This window comes from Pan paniscus, chromosome 19, assembly GCF_029289425.2.
Source record: "Pan paniscus chromosome 19, NHGRI_mPanPan1-v2.0_pri, whole genome shotgun sequence".
NCBI lineage: Eukaryota > Metazoa > Chordata > Mammalia > Primates > Hominidae > Pan > Pan paniscus.
In genome coordinates this window covers 10,721,349-10,740,959 of record NC_073268.2, presented here as the reverse complement: position 1 = coordinate 10,740,959, position 19,611 = coordinate 10,721,349, and the positions used below count along the sequence as shown (strand labels likewise).

Below are 19,611 nucleotides of genomic sequence, written 5' to 3'. Positions count from 1 at the left end.
ATTTTCAGTAGAGGTGGGGTTTCACCGTGTTAGCCATGATGGTCTCAATCTCCTGACCTCGTGATCCGCTCACCTCAGCCTCCCAAAGTACTGGGATTACAAGCGTGAGCTACCGCGCCCGGCCTTGTTTGATATTTTCTATCCTTCCTTTTTAATCACTTGATCTGCCTTGGACTGACAAAACCTTCTCTTTTTATTAATGTGTTTCTGTTTCTTCGTGTATCTTTTAAAGAAAATTTCTGTTTTATGTAGTACCCAGATATTATAGATTTATTATACTCTAAGTTCTGGGATACATGTGCAGAATGTGCAGGTTTGGTATATAGGTATACACATGCCATGGTGGTTTGCTGCACCCATCAACCCATCATCTACATTAGGTATTTCTCTTAATGCTATCCCTCCCCTGGCCCCCCACCCCTCAACAGGCCCTAGTGTGTGATGTTCCCGTCCCTGTGTTCTCACTGTTCAACTCCCACTTATGAGTGAGAACATGTGGTGTTTGGTTTTCTGTTCCTGTGTTAGTTTGCTGAGAATAATGGTTTCCAGCTTCATCCATGTCCCTGCAAAGGACATGAACTCGTCCTTTTTTATGGCTGCATAGTATTCCATGGTGTATATGTGCCACATTGTCTTTATCCAGTCTATCATTGATGGGCATTTGGGTTGGTTCCAAGTCTCTGCTATTGTGAATAGTGCTGCAATAAACATACGTGTGTATGTGTCTTTATAGTAGAATGATTTATAATCCTGTGTGTATGTATCCAGTAATGAGGTTGCTGGGTCAAATGGTATTTCTGGTTCTAGATCCTTGAGGAATCACCACACTGTCTTCCACAATGGTTGAACTAAGCCAAACTAAGCTTCATAAATATTATAGATTTTTAAAAACAATTTTATTTTGATTGTAGGTTTAGTTTTGTCCTCCTGAATTCTGTTTTTTCGATATAAGGATCACATTGTTTTGGTCACATTAACCTATGTCTTTGCCTATCATTTCATTTTCAATCATTCTGAATTACTTTATTTTAGCAATTTCTCTTATATACAGAATAGAGTTGGGTTTTGCTTTGAGAGTCAGTTTGAAGGATTTTTCTTTTAAAAGGTTCATTAAGCTCATTTACATTTATTAACGTAACTGATGTGTTGGTGTGCCATATGACTTTGTTTAGTATGTAGTCTGCCATTCTCTTTCTGATCATAGGAAGTTTTCATAATGCTAATATCATAATATATAATACCTTTAGTCTCTTCTTTCTTTAGACAGTATCTTTTGTTCCTTATTATATACAATGAAATTAACTTGTAAACTTTATTCTCCCGTCTCCTACCTCTTTTTCACCATTCAATATCACTATTTTTTCAAGAATATTCTTTCTTTATCCTCTTAGACAAGCTTAAGCTTCTACTATTTGACTTATTTGCTTTATATGATATTCCTTTTCTCCTAAGAGATAATCAGAAACTTATACTTCCTACTTTCTTCCTTTTTGCACTTATTGGCTAGTTATTTCCATATTATTAGCATATATTGCATTTAGGTATTATCCTGTCACCTTTAGCCCCACATTCTGATCCTAGTTTAGTTCTGCAGTAAATCTATATTCAATGCTTTTCACTTGTATTTTTGCTAAGATTATTCCAACATTTTTCTGATTATATGAACTGCATCTTCTAGTAGAAACCCCAGAAAGAGCCATGGGAACAATAATCCCTGAGTTTCTTTAAGTATAAGGGCTACAAGCAAAGAGTCTGAACATAAAGTAAAGTACAGACTGGTTGCTATAAAACTCCTGGCTTATCTTTATATTTCTGAGTTTCTTGTAAGTGTTTTTTTATTATTTCCTGGTATAAAAAGTTGCTATCAAGACTGATGTCAACCTGATTTTTTTTTGGTTGGGGAAGAGGAACTGGTTACTTGAGGGATTCTTTGTTTATTTTAAAGGTCTAACAATTTTACTAAGATTTTTTTGGAATTTACTATTTTATGTCCATTTTCCAAGATATATGCCTTTTCGATATGTAGATTAAAGTCTTTTATTTCTGGGAAGTTCATTTTAAATTAATTTTTAATCTTCTATTCTGAAATTTACTTTTTTCTTTGAGATTCTGCTTATAATATACTGAATCTTCTTGGTCAGTCTTCTAGACCTATTTAAGTCTTTCACTCCATTCTTTATTTTTGTTTCTTTTGCTTTTCTGATTTCTAGCCTTCAGGTCCTTTATAATGATTTCTGTATTGTTCATTTTTAAAAACTCTTTGTAACTTATTCTTCCTTTATAATGATTTCTGTATTGTTCATTTTTAAAAACTCTTTGTAACTTATTCTTCATCGAGTAAGTAGCTTTTGCTTTAATTTCTTTCCAGATTTCTCTCAGTTCCTATTTCACACCTTCTTGTGGTCAGGCATATTATTTTGTCTGAGTTTACTTATTTCCTCTTTGTAGTATTCTTTCACAATTAGTTCTATGACTTTGAAAATTCTTGAAGACATGTTGTATTGGAATTTTTCTCAATAGAGACAATTTCCTAGTGAGTTCTCTTGTGATAAAAAGCTTGACTTTTCAGGGGTTCCTTTTTTTATATTTCTGTATAGGTCCAGCAATTTAGTCATTAGTTAAGATTCACTTAAGATTCACATTTGAACAATTTGCCTTTTTTCTGTACCAGAGATTTAGCAAGATTAGGGTAACTTGCCCAGATTCTCCATTCAAGGACTCCTTCCTTTGCTACAATGATGAAGGTTGCTTCATCACATGAGGCTTCTGTGTACAAGTGCCTCACCTTTCCTCTTCACCTTTGTTCAGCATGACTTCTTGCCCTGTTTCCTCAGATCTATACATAACTATCCCTCAGGGTTATGCCCTCTGTTTCTAGGCATGATTGTCAGCTAAGGATTTGTAGATTCTGATAGATTCTGATACTCCCCGTTTCTAGGCATGATTGTCAGCTAAGGATTTGTAGATTCTGATACTCCCCATTACTCCCTGCCCTACTCACCTACTTTGCTACTTGGCCTTTACTTTCCACATTGATGGGGCTGATTCATGGTGTTTTCTTCCACTCATTTCCAAGGTTTTTTTTTTTTTAATTGTGGGATGTTTCTGACACTCAGTTTCAATGAAAGTATATGTATCTGAGCTTATATTGCCCCTCCTTGTCACTTTGCATAGTTCTCAGGGGAGACATAAGAAAATCAGGATCTAGACAATCACTGTTTAGTCCCAAATACATAATTCAGATATAAATGGTTCCGTGCACCCTTTTCTTAATGTAGTTCCTTTTGTACCCTTTTTATTCTTTCTTCAGATATGTAGTTGTTGAAAAGGATACCAAAAGCTTATGAAAGTTTTATCTGTGACTTGATCAAATTATGTTTTAGAACTTCTCCCTTTCACAGAGTCCTCAAAGCCATCACCGCCAGTCAACACTTCACTCCATTCAGTCCAAGGGTGTTTATGCAGATAAAAAACACAGAATGCACTGCTTCGCTGGGTAAAGACAGTCAAGATGCATGTACAGAGGGTGAGAAGACTGATAAATGTTTGCAGAATTGAACTGAATTAAATTGACCCAAACTCATGTTTCACTCCGTGTTTTAAAATTCTCAGCCTTTAGAAGAATAAATTCAGGAAAGGAAGGTAAGCCATAAGAAAGTAGAAGAAGAATAAATTCAGGAAAGGAAAGTAGAAAAGTGGAAACTCTAATCACATTTATTTCTGTATATTCAAGACACTACTACAGCTACTGTGTGGACGACATAGCATGTTAAAGAATCTATCATTAATACGGGGGCACAAAAATGTTCAAAAAAGAGATGTGTAGTCAAAATAGGAACAACCTAAGTTTGGTGCAGGAACAACCTTTTTCTTATAGAAGGACCATGAATTAAGTAGTAGGTGGCATTTGTGTGGAAATGTGTAGAATTTTACCAGTCAGAGATGGAGAGAAAAGTCACCCCCACATAGTGGCCGTACTCATTAGGGGACCTTTACTCCCTGTTGCTGATTTCTTTCTTCCTTCCTTTTTCTCATTCTGTGGCCCAGGCTGGCATGAGTGAGGCAATCTTGGCTCACTACCAACCTCCGCCTCCCTGGTTCAAGTGATTCTCCTGACTCAGCCTCCCGAGTAGCTGCGATTACAGGCGCCTGCCACCACACCAGGCTAATTTTTTTGTATTTTTAGTAAAGACGGGGTTTCACCATGTTGCCCAGGTTATTCTCGAACTCCTGCCCTTAAGTGATCTGCCCACCCAGGCCTCCCAAAGTGCTGTATTTCAGGCCTGAGTCAGCTTACCCGGCCTATTGCTGATGTTTCTATCCATATGAAGGCCTCTTCCATCAGAATAGCCCTACCTGCTTCTCCAGTGGTAACCCTGGGTTGAGTTACCTGATTGCTGAGTTTTGGCCTTCAGCTTCTCTTTCAGGACACATTCGGTCCTGTCCTGTTTAAGATTTTGGAGACTAGTAAAGACCCACTATATACAGGTTACTTTTTGAGGTGTCAGTGAAACTCCAAAGAACAAATCATATTCTCTAAATAGTTGATTGTTGAATTGGTTTCCAGAAGAATAGATAATATGAAATTGCATCTTCAGAGAATATTGAGTTTTGGGCTTGATTAATCAGAACAGGTGCAGTCTTGGGGTCTGAGAGTGGTTTGAAAGCAGGTGAATGGCTGGAAAACTTTTATATAAGATTTTAATAGAAGCAGTTATGTCTAGCCCATTAGATCGAAAATTCCCTGAGGTTAAGGGTTTTCACTGTGCCAGGTCCAGAGTCAGTAATTAATTTCTGTAAAATTAATGAATGAAAGCATCTTAACTCCTCTGAGAGTACAACTAAAGAAATTTGGGATGGAAAAGAGTGTAGAAAAACAAACGAGAAATGTATTTTAATTACCTTACGTTGTATCTCACACACTTTCTAGCATAGTGTATTTCAGTAAAAATTTACAGTGCACATAGTAGATGGCCAATAAAAGTACACTTTCTTTCTTTCTTCTTCTTCTTCCTTAAAGCTCAGAGAATAGCATGCTCACCAATCCAAAGTAAAACATTTTTATAGAATTCTAATGGGGCTCACTCAAGATTTTTTTCCTCCGACCTCTGAGCTCCTGGAAGGAGGGAATCAGACTAGCACCTTTGTGTTCCTCCTCTGGGGACTCTCAGACCAGCCACAGCAGCAACACATCTTCTTCCTGCTGTTTCTGTGGATGTACGTGGTCACTGTGGCTGGGAACCTGCTCATTGTCCTGGCCATTGGCACCAACACACACCTCCACACCCCTATGTACTTCTTCCTTGCCAGCTTGTCCTGTGCAGACATCTTTTTCACCTCCACCACTGTGCCCAAGGCCCTGGTGAACATCCAGACCCAGAGCAGGTCCATTTCCTACGCAGGGTGTTTGGCACAGCGCTACTTCTTCTTGACTTTTGGGGACATGGACATCTTTCTCCTGGCTACAATGGCCTATGACCGCTATGTGGCCATTTGCCACCCGCTCCACTATATGATGATCATGAGCCTCCACCGCTGTGCCCTCCTGGTGACAGCCTGCTGGACCCTCACGAGTCTTGTCGCCATGACTCACACCTTCCTCATATTCCGGCTTTCCTTCTGCTCTAAGATCCTTCCTGACTTCTTCTGTGATTTGGGACCGCTGATGAAGGTGTCTTGCTCTGACGCCCAGGTCAATGAGCTTGTGCTCCTTTTCCTAGGGGGAGCAGTCATTTTAATCCCTTTTATGCTCATCCTGGTCTCTCATATCCGCATTGTTTCAGCCATCCTCAGGGCCCCCTCTGCCCAGGGAAGGCGCAAGGCCTTCGCTACCTGCGGCTCTCGCCTCGTTGTTGTTGCTTTGTTCTTTGGGACAGTGATCAGGGCTTATCTGTGCCCCTCATCCTCTTCCTCCAACTCAGTAGAGGAGGATACAGCGGCTGCTGTCATGTACACAGTGGTGACTCCCCTGCTGAACCCCTTTATTTACAGCCTGCGGAACAAGGACATGAAGGCTGCGGTGGTTAGACTTCTCAAGGGCAGGGTCTCCTTCTCACAGGGCCAGCGACTTCTGCTGAGAAACCCAAGGTGTTCTCCATCCCCTCCAGTGAGGGGCTTGACAGAAATTTCTACCTCAAGTGTGTAATTTCTGAATCCCACATATACCTTCTCAGCACTCCCCTCCCTGAATGCGCACTGCAAGTTTGAAGGAAAATCAAGATTTTGCTTCGTGCTTCATCTGTGAAGAGCGCCTTATTTGCTCATTTAACTTATTTTGCTCATTTAACTTATTAATAATTTTTCACAAGGAGGCGTGACTTTTGCAATGCTTTTAATTCTAAAAGCCCGTGTAGCCTGTTATATGCTAGTTTATTAAAACTTAATGAAGTCATGGAAAGTGGGCTAATAACAATATTAGCAATAAAGTCAATATCAGATGGCAAAGAAAGACTTTAAGTGAACAAGTATGTTTTCCTACAAAAATAGGAAATTATACAAATTGTCTCAAGGTTGTGAATCAAAAATATTTGCAGCTATTAAAACAAAGCTCTCTCTTGGGGAGGAGCCAAGATGGCCGAATAGGAACAGCTCCGGTCTACAGCTCCCAGCGTGAGCGACGCGGAAGAGGGTGATTTCTGCATTTCCATCTGAGGTACCGGGTTCATCTCACTAGGGAGTGCCAGACAGTAGGCGCAGGTCAGTGGGTGTGCGTACCGTGCGCGAGCTGAAGCAGGGCGAGGCATTGCCTCACTTGGGAAGTGCAAGGGATCAGGCAGTTCCCTTTCTGAGTCAAAGGGGTGACGGACGGCACCTGGAAAATCGGGTCACTCCCACCCGAATACTGCGCTTTTCCGAGGGGCTTAAAAAACGGCGCACCACGAGATTATATCCCGCACCTGTCTTGGAGGGTCCTACGCCCATGGAGTCTCGCTGATGGCTAGCACAGCAGTCTGAGATCAAACTGCAAGGCGGCAGCGAGGCTGGGGGAGGGGCGCCCACCATTGCCCAGGCTTGCTTAGGTAAACAAAGCAGCCGGGAAGCTCCAACTGGGCAGAGCCCACCACAGCTCAAGGAGGCCTGCCTGCTTCTGTAGGCTCCACCTCTGGGGGCAGGGCACAGACAAACAAAAAGACAGCAGTAACCTCTGCAGACTTAAATGTCCCTGTCTGACAGCTTTGAAGAGAGCAGTGGTTCTCCCAGCATGCAGCTGGAGATCTGAGAACCGGCAGACTGCCTCCTCAAGTGGGTCCCTGACCCCTGAGCAGCCTAACTGGGAGGCACCCCCCAGCAGGGGCACACTGACACCTCACATGGCAGGGTATTCCAACAGACCTGCAGCTGAGGGTCCTGTCTGTTAGAAGGAAAACTAACAAACAGAAAGGACATCCACACCAAAAACCCATCTGTACATCACCATCATCAAAGACCAAAAGTAGATAAAACCACAAAGATGGGGAAAAAACAGAACAGAAAAACTGGAAACTCTAGAAAGCAGAGGGCCTCTCCTCCTCCAAAGGAACGCAGTTCCTCACCAGCAACGGAACAAAGCTGGATGGAGAATGACTTTGACGAGCTGAGAGAAGAAGGCTTCAGACGATCAAATTACTCTGAGCTACAGGAGGACATTCAAACCAAAGGCAAAGAAGTTGAAAACTTTGAAAAAAATTTAGAAGAATGTATAACTAGAATAACCAATACAGAGAAGTGCTTAAAGGAGCTGATGGAGCTGAAAACCAAGGCTCCAGAACTACGTGAAGAATGCAGAAGCCTCAGGAGCCGATGCGATCAACTGGAAGAAAGGGTATCAGCAATGGAAGATGAAATGAATGAAATGAAGCGAGAAGGGAAGTTTAGAGAAAAAAGAATAAAAAGAAATGAGCAAAGCCTCCAAGAAATATGGGACTATGTGAAAAGACCAAATCTACGTCTGATTGGTGTACCTGAAAGTGAGGGGGAGAATGGAACCAAGTTGGAAAACACTCTGCAGGATATTATCCAGGAGAACTTCCCCAATCTAGCAAGGCAGGCCAACGTTCAGACTCAGGAAATACAGAGGACACCACAAAGATACTCCTCGAGAAGAGCAACTCCAAGACACATAATTGTCAGATTCACCAAAGTTGAAATGAAGGAAAAAATGTTAAGGGCAGCCAGAGAGAAAGGTCGGGTTACCGCTCAAAGGGAAGCCCATCAGACTAACAGCAGATCTCTCAGCAGAAACCCTACAAGCCAGAAGAGAGTGGGGGCCAATATTCAACATTCTTAAAGACAAGAATTTTCAACCCAGAATTTCATATCCAGCCAAACTAAGCTTCATAAGTGAAGGAGAAATAAAATACTTTACAGACAAGCAAATGCTGAGAGATTTTGTCACCACCAGGCCTGCCCTAAAAGAGCTCCTGAAGGAAGTGCTAAACATGGAAAGGAACAACTGGTACCAGCTGCTGCAAAATCATGCCAAAATATAAAGACCATCAAGACTAGGAAGAAACTGCATCAACTAACGAGCAAAATCACCAGCTAACATCATAATGACAGGATCAAATTCACACATAACAATATTAACTTTAAATGTAAATGGACTAAATGCTCCAATTAAAAGACACAGACTGGCAAATTGGATAAAGAGTCAAGACCCATCAGTGTGCTGTATTCAGGAAACCCATCTCACAGGCAGAGACACACATAGGCTCAAAATAAAGGGATGGAGGAAGATCTACCAAGCAAATGGAAAACAAAAAAAGGCAGGGGTTGCAATCCTAGTCTCTGATAAAACAGACTTTAAACCAACAAAGATCAAAAGAGACAAAGAAGGCCATTACATAATGGTAAAGGGATCAATTCAACAAGAAGAGCTAACTATCCTAAATATATATGCACCCAATACAGGAGCACCCAGATTCATAAAGCAAGTCCTGAGTGACCTACAAAGAGACTTAGACTCCCACACATTAATAATGGGAGACTTTAACACCCCACTGTCAACATTAGACAGATCAATGAGACAGAAAGTCAACAAGGATACCCAGGAATTGAACTCAGCTCTGCACCAAGCAGACCTAATAGACATCTACAGAACTCTCCACTCCAAATCAACAGAATATACATTTTTTTCAGCACCACACCACACCTATTCCAAAATTGACCACATACTTGGAAGTAAAGCTCTCCTCAGCAAACGTAAAAGAACAGAAATTATAACAAACTATCTCTCAGACCACAGTGCAATCAAACTAGAACTCAGGATTAAGAATCTCACTCAAAACCGCTCAACTACATGGAAACTGAACAACCTGCTCCTGAATGACTACTGGGTACATAACAAAATGAAGGCAGAAATAAAGATGTTCTTTGAAACCAACGAGAACAAAGACACAACATACCAGAATCTCTGGGACGCATTCAAAGCAGTGTGTAGAGGGAAATTTATAGCACTAAATGCCCACAAGAGAAAGCAGGAAAGATCCAAAATTGACACCCTAACATCACAATTAAAAGAACTAGAAAAGCAAGAGCAAACACATTCAAAAGCTAGCAGAAGGCAAGAAATAACTAAAATCAGAGCAGAACTGAAGGAAATAGAGACACAAAAAACCCTTCAAAAAATTAATGAATCCAGGACCTGGTTTTTTGAAAGGATCAACAAAATTGATAGACCACTAGCAAGACTAATAAAGAAAAAAAGAGAGAAGAATCTAATAGACGCAATAAAAAATGATAAAGGGGATATCACCACCGATCCCACAGAAATACAAACTACCATTAGAGAATACTACAAACACCTCTATGCAAATAAACTAGAAAATCTAGAAGAAATGGATAAATTCCTCAACACATACACTCTCCCAAGACTAAACCAGGAAGAAGTTGAATCTCTGAATAGACCCATAACAGGATCTGAAATTGTGGCAATAATCAATAGCTTACCAACCAAAAAGAGTCCAGGACCAGATGGATTGATTCACAGCTGAATTCTACCAGAGGTACAGGGAGGAACTGGTACCATTCCTTCTGAAACTATTCCAATCAATAGAAAAAGAGGGCATCCTCCCTAACTCATTTTATGAGGCCAGCATCATTCTGATACCAAAGCCAGGCAGAGACACAACAAAAAAAGAGAATTTTAGACCAATATGCTTGATGAACATTGATGCAAAAATCCTCAATAAAATACTGGCAAACCGAATCCAGCAGCACATCAAAAAGCTTATCCACCATGATCAAGTGGGCTTCATCCCTGGGATGCAAGGCTGGTTCAATATACGCAAATCAATAAATGTAATCCAGCATATAAACAGAACCAAAGACAAAAACCACATGATTATCTCAATAGATGCAGAAAAGGCCTCTGACAAAATTCAACAACCCTTCATGCTAAAAACTCTCAATAAATTAGGTATTGATGGGACGTATCTCAAAATAATAACAGCTATCTGTGACAAACCCACAGCCAGTATCATACTGAATGGGCGAAAACTGGAAGCATTCCCTTTGAAAACTGGCACAAGACAGGGATGCCCTCTCTCACCACTCCTATTCAACATAGTGTTGGAAGTTCTGGCCAGGGCAATTAGGCAGGAGAAGGAAATAAAGGGTATTCAATTAGGAAAAGAGGAAGTCAAATTGTCCCTGTTTGCAGACGACATGATTGTATATCTAGAAAACCCCATTGTCTCAGCCCAAAATCTCCTTAAGCTGATAAGCAACTTCAGCAAAGTCTCAGGATACAAAATCAATGTGCAAAAATCACAAGCATTCTTATACACCAGCAACAGACAAACAGAGAGCCAAATCATGAGTGAACTCCCATTCACAATTGCTTCAAAGAGAATAAAATACCTAGGAATCCAACTTACAAGGGATGTGAAGGACCTCTTCAAGGAGAACTACAAACCACTGCTCAAGGAAATAAAAGAGGATACAAACAAATGGAAGAACATTCCATGCTCATGGGTAGGAAGAATCAATATCATGAAAATGGCCATACTGCCCAAGGTAATTTACAGATTCAATGCCATCCCCATCAAGCTACCAATGCCTTTCTTCCCAGAATTGGAAAAAACTACTTTAAAGTTCATATGGAACCAAAAAAGAGCCCGCATCCGCCAAGTCAATCCTAAGCCAAAAGAACAAAGCTGGAGGCATCACACTACCTGACTTCAAACTATACTACAAGGCTACAGTAACCAAAACAGCGATATAGATCAATGGAACGGAACAGAGCCCTCAGAAATAATGCCGCATATCTACAGCTATCTGATCTTTGACAAACCTGAGAAAAACAAGCAATAGGGAAAGGATTCCCTATTTAATAAATGGTGCTGGGAAAACTGGCTAGCCATATGTAGAAAGTTGAAACTGGATCCCTTCCTTACACCTTATACAAAAATCAATTCAAGATGGATTAAAGACTTAAATGTTAGACCTAAAACCATAAAAACCCTAGAAGAAAACCTAGGCATTACCATTCAGGACATAGGCATGGGCAAGGACTTCATGCCTAAAACACCAAAAGCAATGGCAACAAAAGACAAAATTGACAAGTGGGATCTAATTAAACTAAAGAGCTTCTGCACAGCAAAAGAAACTACCATCAGAGTGAACAGGCAACCTACAAAATGGGAGAAAATTTTTGCAACCTACTCATCTGACAAAGGGCTAACATCCAGAATCTACAATGAACTCAAACTAATTTACAAGAGAAAAACAAACAACCCCATCAAAAAGTGGGCAAAGGACATGAACAGACACTTCTCAAAAGAAGACATTTATGCAGCCAAAAAACACATGAAAAAATGCTCATCATCACTGGCCATCAGAGAAATGCAAATCAAAACCACAGTGAGGTACCATCTCACACCAGTTAGAATGGCAATCATTAAAAAGTCAGGAAACAACAGGTGCTGGAGAGGATGTGGAGAAATAGGAACACTTTTACACTGTTGGTGGGACTGTAAACTAGTTCAACCATTGTGGAAGTCAGTGTGGCGATTCCTCAGGGATCTAGAACTAGAAATACCATTTGACCCAGCCATCCCATTACTGGGTATATACCCAAAGGACTATAAATCATGCTGCTATAAAGACACATGCACACGTATGTTTATTGCGGCATTATTCACAATAGCAAAGACTTGGAACCAACCCAAATGTCCAACAATGATAGACTGGATTAAGAAAATGTGGTACATATACACCATGGAATGGAATACTATGCAGCCATAAAAAATGATGAGTTCATGTCCTTTGTAGGGACATGGATGAAATTGGAAAACATCATTCTCAGTAAACTATCGCAAGAACAAAAAACCAAACACCGCATATTCTCACTCATAGGTGGGAATTGAACAATGAGATCACATGGACACAGGAAGGGGAATATCACACTTTGGGGACTGTTGTGGGGGGGGGAGGGGGGAGGGATAGCATAGGGAGATATACCTAATGCTAGATGACGAGTTAGTGGGTGCAGTGCACCAGCATGGCACATGTATATATATGTAAGTAACCTGCACAATGTGCACATGTACCCTAAAACTTAAAGTATAATTTAAAAAATAAAAAATAATAATAAATAATAAAACAAAGCTCTCAGCAATATAGGAGTGATCTGTGTTCTCTTAGTAAAAAGATTTACAATTTGTAATGAGAAGATAAATAAATGTAAGTTATATATTATGGTAACTAGTGTGTAGTTCTTTTTTTCTTTTTTTTTTTTTTTTTTTTGAGATGGAGTCTCACTCTTATTGCCCAGGCTGGAGTGCAATGGCACGATCTCGGCTCACTGCAACCTCTGCCTTCCAGGTTCAAGCGATTCTCCTGCCTCAGCCTCCCAAGTAGCTGAGATTATAGGTGCCTGCCACCACGCCCGGCTAATTTTTATATTTTTAGTAGAGACGGGGTTTCACCATGTTGGCCAGACTGGTCTCGAACTGCTGACCTCCAGTGATCCATCCACCTCGGCTTCCCAAAGTGCTGGGATTATAGGTGTGAGCTGCCACGCCCAGCCATGTGTATTTATTTCCAGCTTTCTTCCTTAAGTCGTGGCTGACTGTGAGTGTTGTGTGTGTGTATCTGCCTATAGCCCATGCAGGTCTGGGTCAAAAACTGGGATTCCAGCCATCTTGAGGAATTTGACAAAGAGTGGTGGACCACACATATCTTTGCTTCCTTGTGCTGAGTAGCACACCCCATCTCCCACAAGAGGGGTAAGGCTGTCAGTGGTAGTGACTTGGTCCAGGAGGCAGGGGATGCCTTCAGAAAGGAGGAGATCGTCAAGAGAAACTGAGGAGATGCATGACGTTTGTGTTCAATGCAATCCACGCCTGTGCTACTCAGATCCATGTGCAGTTCCCCATTGTATCCAGCTCTCATCCTATGATACGGAGCCTCTAAGTGTTGTTAAAATGAATTCAGCCTGATTCCTTCCCAAATAGGGTGGGTATATGCCCCATAACTCAGAATTCCCTTTAAGGTGGTTGCCAGTTAGGAGTTGGAAAGATTTCATAAAAGTGTAATCAAAACAAGATACAGTTCATACTACTGTTGGTTGTCCCAGAGCTGTAACTGCAGATAATTAGCTCAATTCTCTACTACGTATTTTAGATTTCCCTCATCTAGGCTATCACTTGGCAGGTCTGTGTTGATGCCTGGTAGAATGAATTAGACCTTCAACAATCAGAGGTTTTAGTTATTCTGCTTTTTTTGTGTTATGATGACTAAAATTCTTGTTAGCATTTATTACTATTTATGGAATTAATATGAAAGTTCATGGCATATCCAAGTAAACCCCCTAAGTTTAAGATGTATTATTTTCAATTGTGTAGTAGCAGCCATAAATCTTCATGGTAATCAATATCAATTATTAGTTTTAAAAAAGTGGCTCATATCTTTTTCTGTTGGTCTACTGCATGAGGAGCACGAAATGGTCGGGGGCAGTTGGTTTTATTTTAGTGGATTAATTAAAGGGAGGTAAGGTTTCCACACTTCACTTGAACTGGTAAAATGATGAAAACAGTAAAATGTGATAAATTATGTATGTGTGTTTAGTGTAATGCCTACAGCAGCCACTAAAAAACTATACAAAGGGATATACTCAAAAACACCAAATGTTAAAGCAACTCACAAGAAGGCAGGAAAAAGAAATCATTAATTATATTACATGTAAATGGTCTAAATGCACCAATTAAAAGACAGAAGTTGGCAGGGTAGATTCAAAATAAACATTACCCAACTCTATGTTGTCCACAAGAAACTCACCTCAAATATTACAGCTTGGGTTGAAAGGAAAAGAATGGAGAAAGACATATAAACATTAATGAAAAGAAAGAGACGTGGCTATATATATTTCATATAAGTGGATTTCAGAGTAAAGGAAATTACCAGTGACAGAGAGGGATATTATAATAAAGGGTTCAATCCACCAGGAAGACATAGCAATCCTGAAAACGTATTCATCATACAATTGAAATGCAAAATATGTGAGAAAAAAACTGAAAACTGAAGGAGACATAGACAAATGTTCACAATTATAGTTGAAGACTTCAAAACCCCTCTCCCAACAATGATAGAATAACTAGACAGAGGATCAGTAAGGATATGGGATAACTCTACAACAGCAGTAACCAACAGTATTTATTTGACATTTATAGACCACCCCCTTCAATAACAGCAGAACTAACATTATTTTCAAGCGCTCCCGAATATATACCATGATAGATCATATACTGGGGTATAAGATAAACTTAACAAATCAGCCTAGAAATCAATAACAAAGATGAGGAAAATCTCCAGACACTCAAAAACTAAACAACACATTTATTAATAATCCATGGGGAAGTTGCAAGTGTAATTTTAAAAAACAACCTTGAGCTGAATTAAAATGAAAATATAACATATCAGAATTTGTGGAACAAAGCTAGAACAATGATAAGAAGAAAATGTATAGCACTGAATACATACATTAGAAAAGAGGAAAGTCTCAAATCAATAATCTAAGTTCCCATTTAAGAAGCCTAGAAAAGAGCAAAATAAATTCAAAGCAAACACAAGGAAGGAAGTAATAATGATAGGATCAAAAATCAATGAAATTGAACATAAAAAACAACAGAGAAAAATCAATGAAGCGAAGACCCGGTTCTTTGTAAAGATCAATAACAAATCTCTAGCAAGATTGACAAAGAAAAAACAGAGAAGACAATATAAGAACTGAAATAAGGTATATCACTACAGACCCTGCAGACATACAAGAGATAAGAGAATACTATTAGGAATTCTACACACATAATTTTGACAATGAAGATAAAATGAACGAATTCCTCAGCAAATACAAACTACCACAGCTCATCCAATGTGAAATAGATCATTTGAGTAGACTTACAGCTATTAAGGTAATTGAAATAATAATTTTATAACACCTCAAAAGAAATATGTAGGTCCAGATGGTTTCACTGGAAAACTCCATCAAATGTTTAAAGAGGAATTAACACAAATTCTACACAATCTCTTCCAAAAATAGAAAAGGAGAGAAGAGATTACCCTGATGCCAAAACCAGATAAAGAGTACAGACATAGAGAACTACAGACCAATACCCTTATGAATATAAATGTAAAAATTCATAATATCAGATAAAATTCAGCAATATATAAAAGAAATTATACACCATGATCAAGTGGGGTTTATTCCAGGTATGCATGGTTGGTTCAATAGTTGAAAGCCAGTCAATCCAATCTAGCATACTAACGGCCTAAAGAATTACATGATCCCACTAATTGATACAGTAAACAGATCTGACAACATTTAACATTCTTTCATAAATTTTTAAAAATAAAACCTGAGAAGGAGAAGAATGAAGAGGAATTTGCTCAACTTGATAAAAAGCATCTACAAAATCCTGTGGCTAACATTATAGTGTAGGTTATGAGGAAAGACTGGGGACAAATCAAAAATGTTGACTGTCATTACTCTTATTCAATAAAGAACTGGAAGTTATGTCCAGTGCAATAAGATAAGGAAATAAAAGGCATACAAACAGAAATAAATGAAATTGTCACCATTTTCAGATGACATGATTCAGAGGACATAGAAAATTCTAAGAAATGTCTTTAAAAAGCTAAAATAAAACAAAAACAAAACCTAAAAAATGCTTATGTGAGTTCAGAAAGGTCACAAAATGCATGATAAACATACAAAAATCAGCTGTATATCTTACAGTAGCAATAAGCATGCAGACACCAAACTTAAAAATACAAAAGCATTTACAATCACTCAGGAAAATAAAACAGATGTAAATCTTAAAACAAAAACACATGTACAGGACTGGTTTTTTTTGTTTTTTTTTGTTTTTTTTTTCTTGAGACAGAGTCTCACTCTGTCACCAGGCTGGAGTGCAATGGCGGGATCTTGGCTCACTGCAACCTCTGCCCCCCCCCCGCCCGGGTTCAAGCGATTCTCCTGCCTCAGCCTCCCAAGTAGCTGGAACTACAGGTGCGCACCACCACCCCCAGCTAATTTTTGACATGTACAGGATTTTTATGTTGAAAACTACAAAACACTGCTGAAAGAAATCAAGAAGACCTAGATAAATGGAGAGACAGAACACGTTCATGAATTGTGAAATTTAACATAGCAAAGTTGCCAATTCTCCTCAAATTGAGATTTAGGTTTAAATTCCTATCCAAATTCCAGCAGGATTTTTTTTGTTTTATATATAAACAAGATTATTCTAAAATGTATAAGAAAATACAGAGGAGAGGGCCAAGATGGCTGACTAGAAACAGCTGCAGTCAGAGGCTTCCTCTGAGAAGAATGAAAATGGCAGCTGAGGTATCCAGGTTCTCTCACTGGGACTGATTAGGTGGTTGGCGTGACCCATGAACAGTGAGGAAAAGCAGGGTGATGCGATGGCCCACCTCGGAGCCACACAGGGCAAGGGGAGCTCCCACCCCCAGCCAAGGGAGGTGGCGAGTGATCATGCTACCCTGCCCAGGGAACCACACTTTTTCCCCGGATGTGTGCAACCCACAGATCAGGAGATCCCCTTCGGAAGCCCATGCCACCAGGTGCTTGGGTCCCAAGCACAGAGCTGTGCAGACTCTCAGCGGCCACTCAGCTGGAGATTGCTTAAGCCTACTGAGTTCCGGGGGGAGGAGGGACTGCCATCATCACTGCAGCTGGTGGCTGCCTGAGAAGACTGAGCTCCCTGCCAGTGTGGTGGCTCACACCTGTAATCCCAGCACTTTGGGAGGCCAAGGCAGGCAGATCAGCAGAGGTCAGGAGTTCGAGACCAGCCTGGCCAACATGGTGAAATTCTGTCTCTACCAAAATACAAAAAAAAAAATTAGCTGGGCAGGATAGTGGGTGCTTGTAATCCCAGCTACTCAGGAGGCTGAGGCAGGAGAATCTGAATCCAGGAGGCGGAGGTTGCAGTGAGCCGAGATCATGCCACTGCACTCCAGCCTGGGTGACACCACGAGACTATGTCTCAAAAAAAAAAACAAAACAAGGCTGAGCTCTGAGGGGAGGGGTGGCAGCCATCACTGCAGCTCCAGTCAGCTGTTTTTACCCTGCCAGTGCCGGGGAAACTGGACAGTTTAGATCCAGGATGAATTTCCTACGGTGCAGTAAAGCGGCTGTGGTGGATCATGGCCAGACTGCCTGTTTAGGCTGGACCCTGACCCATTCCTCCTCATGGCTTGGCTCCCTGCAGGAATTTCAGCAACTCCAGGCAAGGGAGGACTTCACAATGCAATCACAGTATCAACAACAGGAGGACTTGACAATGTAACCAGAAGCACCAATAACCAAACAGACCAAGCAGAGAAAAGAATTTGAGCTTGAAGACTGTCTTGAAATAAGCAGACAAGATTGGAGGAAAAAGAATGAAAAGGAACAAACAAAACGTCCAAGAAATGTGGGACTATTTAAAAAGATTGAACCTACGATTGATACAAGTATCTGAAAGAGATGGGGAGAATGGAAACAAGTTGGAAAACACACTTCAGGTTATTATCCAGGAGAACTTCCCCAAGCTAGCAAGACAGGCCAACATTCAAATTCAGGAAATACAGAGAACATCATAGGATACTTCATGAGAAGATTAACCCCAGGACACACTATCATCAGATTCTCCAAGGTCAAAATGAGGGAAAAAATGTTAACAGCAGCCAGCAAGAAAAGTCAGGTCACCTACAAAGGGAAGCCCATCAGACTAACAGCGGATCTCTCTGCAGAAACCTTAAGCCCGAATAGAGTGGGGGCCAATATTCAACATTCTTAAAATAAAGAGTTTTCAACCCAGAATTTCATATCCAGCCAAACTAAGCTTCATAAGCAAAGGAGAAATAAAATCCTTTACAGACAAGCAAATGCTGAGAGATTTTGTCACCACCAGGCCTGCATTACAAGAGCTCCTGAAGGAAGCACTAAATATGGAAAGGAAAAACCGGTACCAGCCACTGCAAAAACACACCAAAATATAAGGACCAATGACACTATGAAGAAACTGCATCAACCAGTGTGCAAAATAACCAGCTAGCATCATGACAGGATCACATTCACACATAACAATATTAACTTTAAATGTAAATGAGCTAAATGCCCCAATTAAAAGACACAGAGTGGCAAATTGCGTAAAGAGTCAAAACCCATCGGCATGTGCTGTATTCAGGAGACCCATCTAACATGCAAAGACACATATAAGCTCAAAAAAAAAAGGGATAGAGGAAAATTTACCAAGCAAATGGAAAGCAAAACAAGCAGGAGTTGCAATCCTAGTCTCTAACAAAACGGACTTTAAACCAACAAACTTCAAAAAAGACAAAGAAGGGTATTACATAATGGTAAAGGGATGAATGCAACAAGAAGAGCTAACGATCCTAAATATATATGCACCCAATACAGGAGCACTGAGATTCATAAAACAGGTTCTTAGAGACCTTCAAAGACACTTGAAGTCTCCCACTATTATTGTGTGAGAGTCTAACACCCCGCTGTCAATATTAGATAATCAAGACAGAAAATTAACAAGGATATTCAGGACTTGAATTCAGCCCTGGATCAAGTGGACCGAATAGACATCTATGGAACTCTCCACCCCAAATCAACAGAATATACTTTCTTCTCAGTGCCACGGGGCACTTTTTCTAACATCGACCACATAATTGGAAGTAAAACCCTCCTCAGAAATGCAAAAGAAATGAAATCATAACAGTCTGTCAGACCACAGTGCAATCAAATTAGAACTGAGGATTAAGAAACTCACTCAGAACCACACAACTACATAGAAATTGAACAACCTGCTCCTGAATGACTCCTGGGTAAATAACAAAACTAAGGCAGAAATTAAGAAGTTATTTGAAACCAATGAAAACAAAGAGACAATGTACCAGAATCTCTGGGACACAGCCAAAGCAGTGTTAAAAGGGCAATTTATAGCACTAAATGCCCACATCAGAAGGCTGGAAAGATCTCAGACCAACACCCTAACATCACAATTAAAAGAATTAGAGAAGAAAGAGCAAATGAATCCAAAAGCTAGCAGAAGACCAGAAATAACTAAGATCAGAGTGGAACTGAAGGAGGTAGAGACAGGAGAAAACTTTCAAAAAATC

The 19,611-nt window shown here is 40.2% G+C and overlaps 2 protein-coding genes across 3 annotated transcripts in view; both read left to right on the top strand.

The window, feature by feature from the left end:
* SPATA22 (spermatogenesis associated 22) overlaps positions 1–19,611 on the top strand; it is a 411,549-nt gene that overhangs the window by 382,423 nt on the left and 9,515 nt on the right. The window contains exon 13 of one of the 2 annotated variants that reach the window (XM_055101368.2): positions 3,402–3,595. The exons of the other annotated variant lie outside the window; for it this stretch is intronic. The gene's annotated coding sequence lies outside the window, so the exon portion shown is untranslated. Of the gene's footprint in view, positions 1–3,401; positions 3,596–19,611 lie in introns of those variants that run through there. 2 annotated transcript variants of the gene reach the window in all.
* LOC112437567 (olfactory receptor 1P1) lies at positions 3,769–7,848 on the top strand. Its single transcript, XM_024926095.4, has one exon. It carries the CDS (start codon positions 5,075–5,077, stop codon positions 6,143–6,145), a length of 1,071 nt encoding a protein of 356 aa, XP_024781863.2. The 5' UTR covers positions 3,769–5,074; the 3' UTR covers positions 6,146–7,848.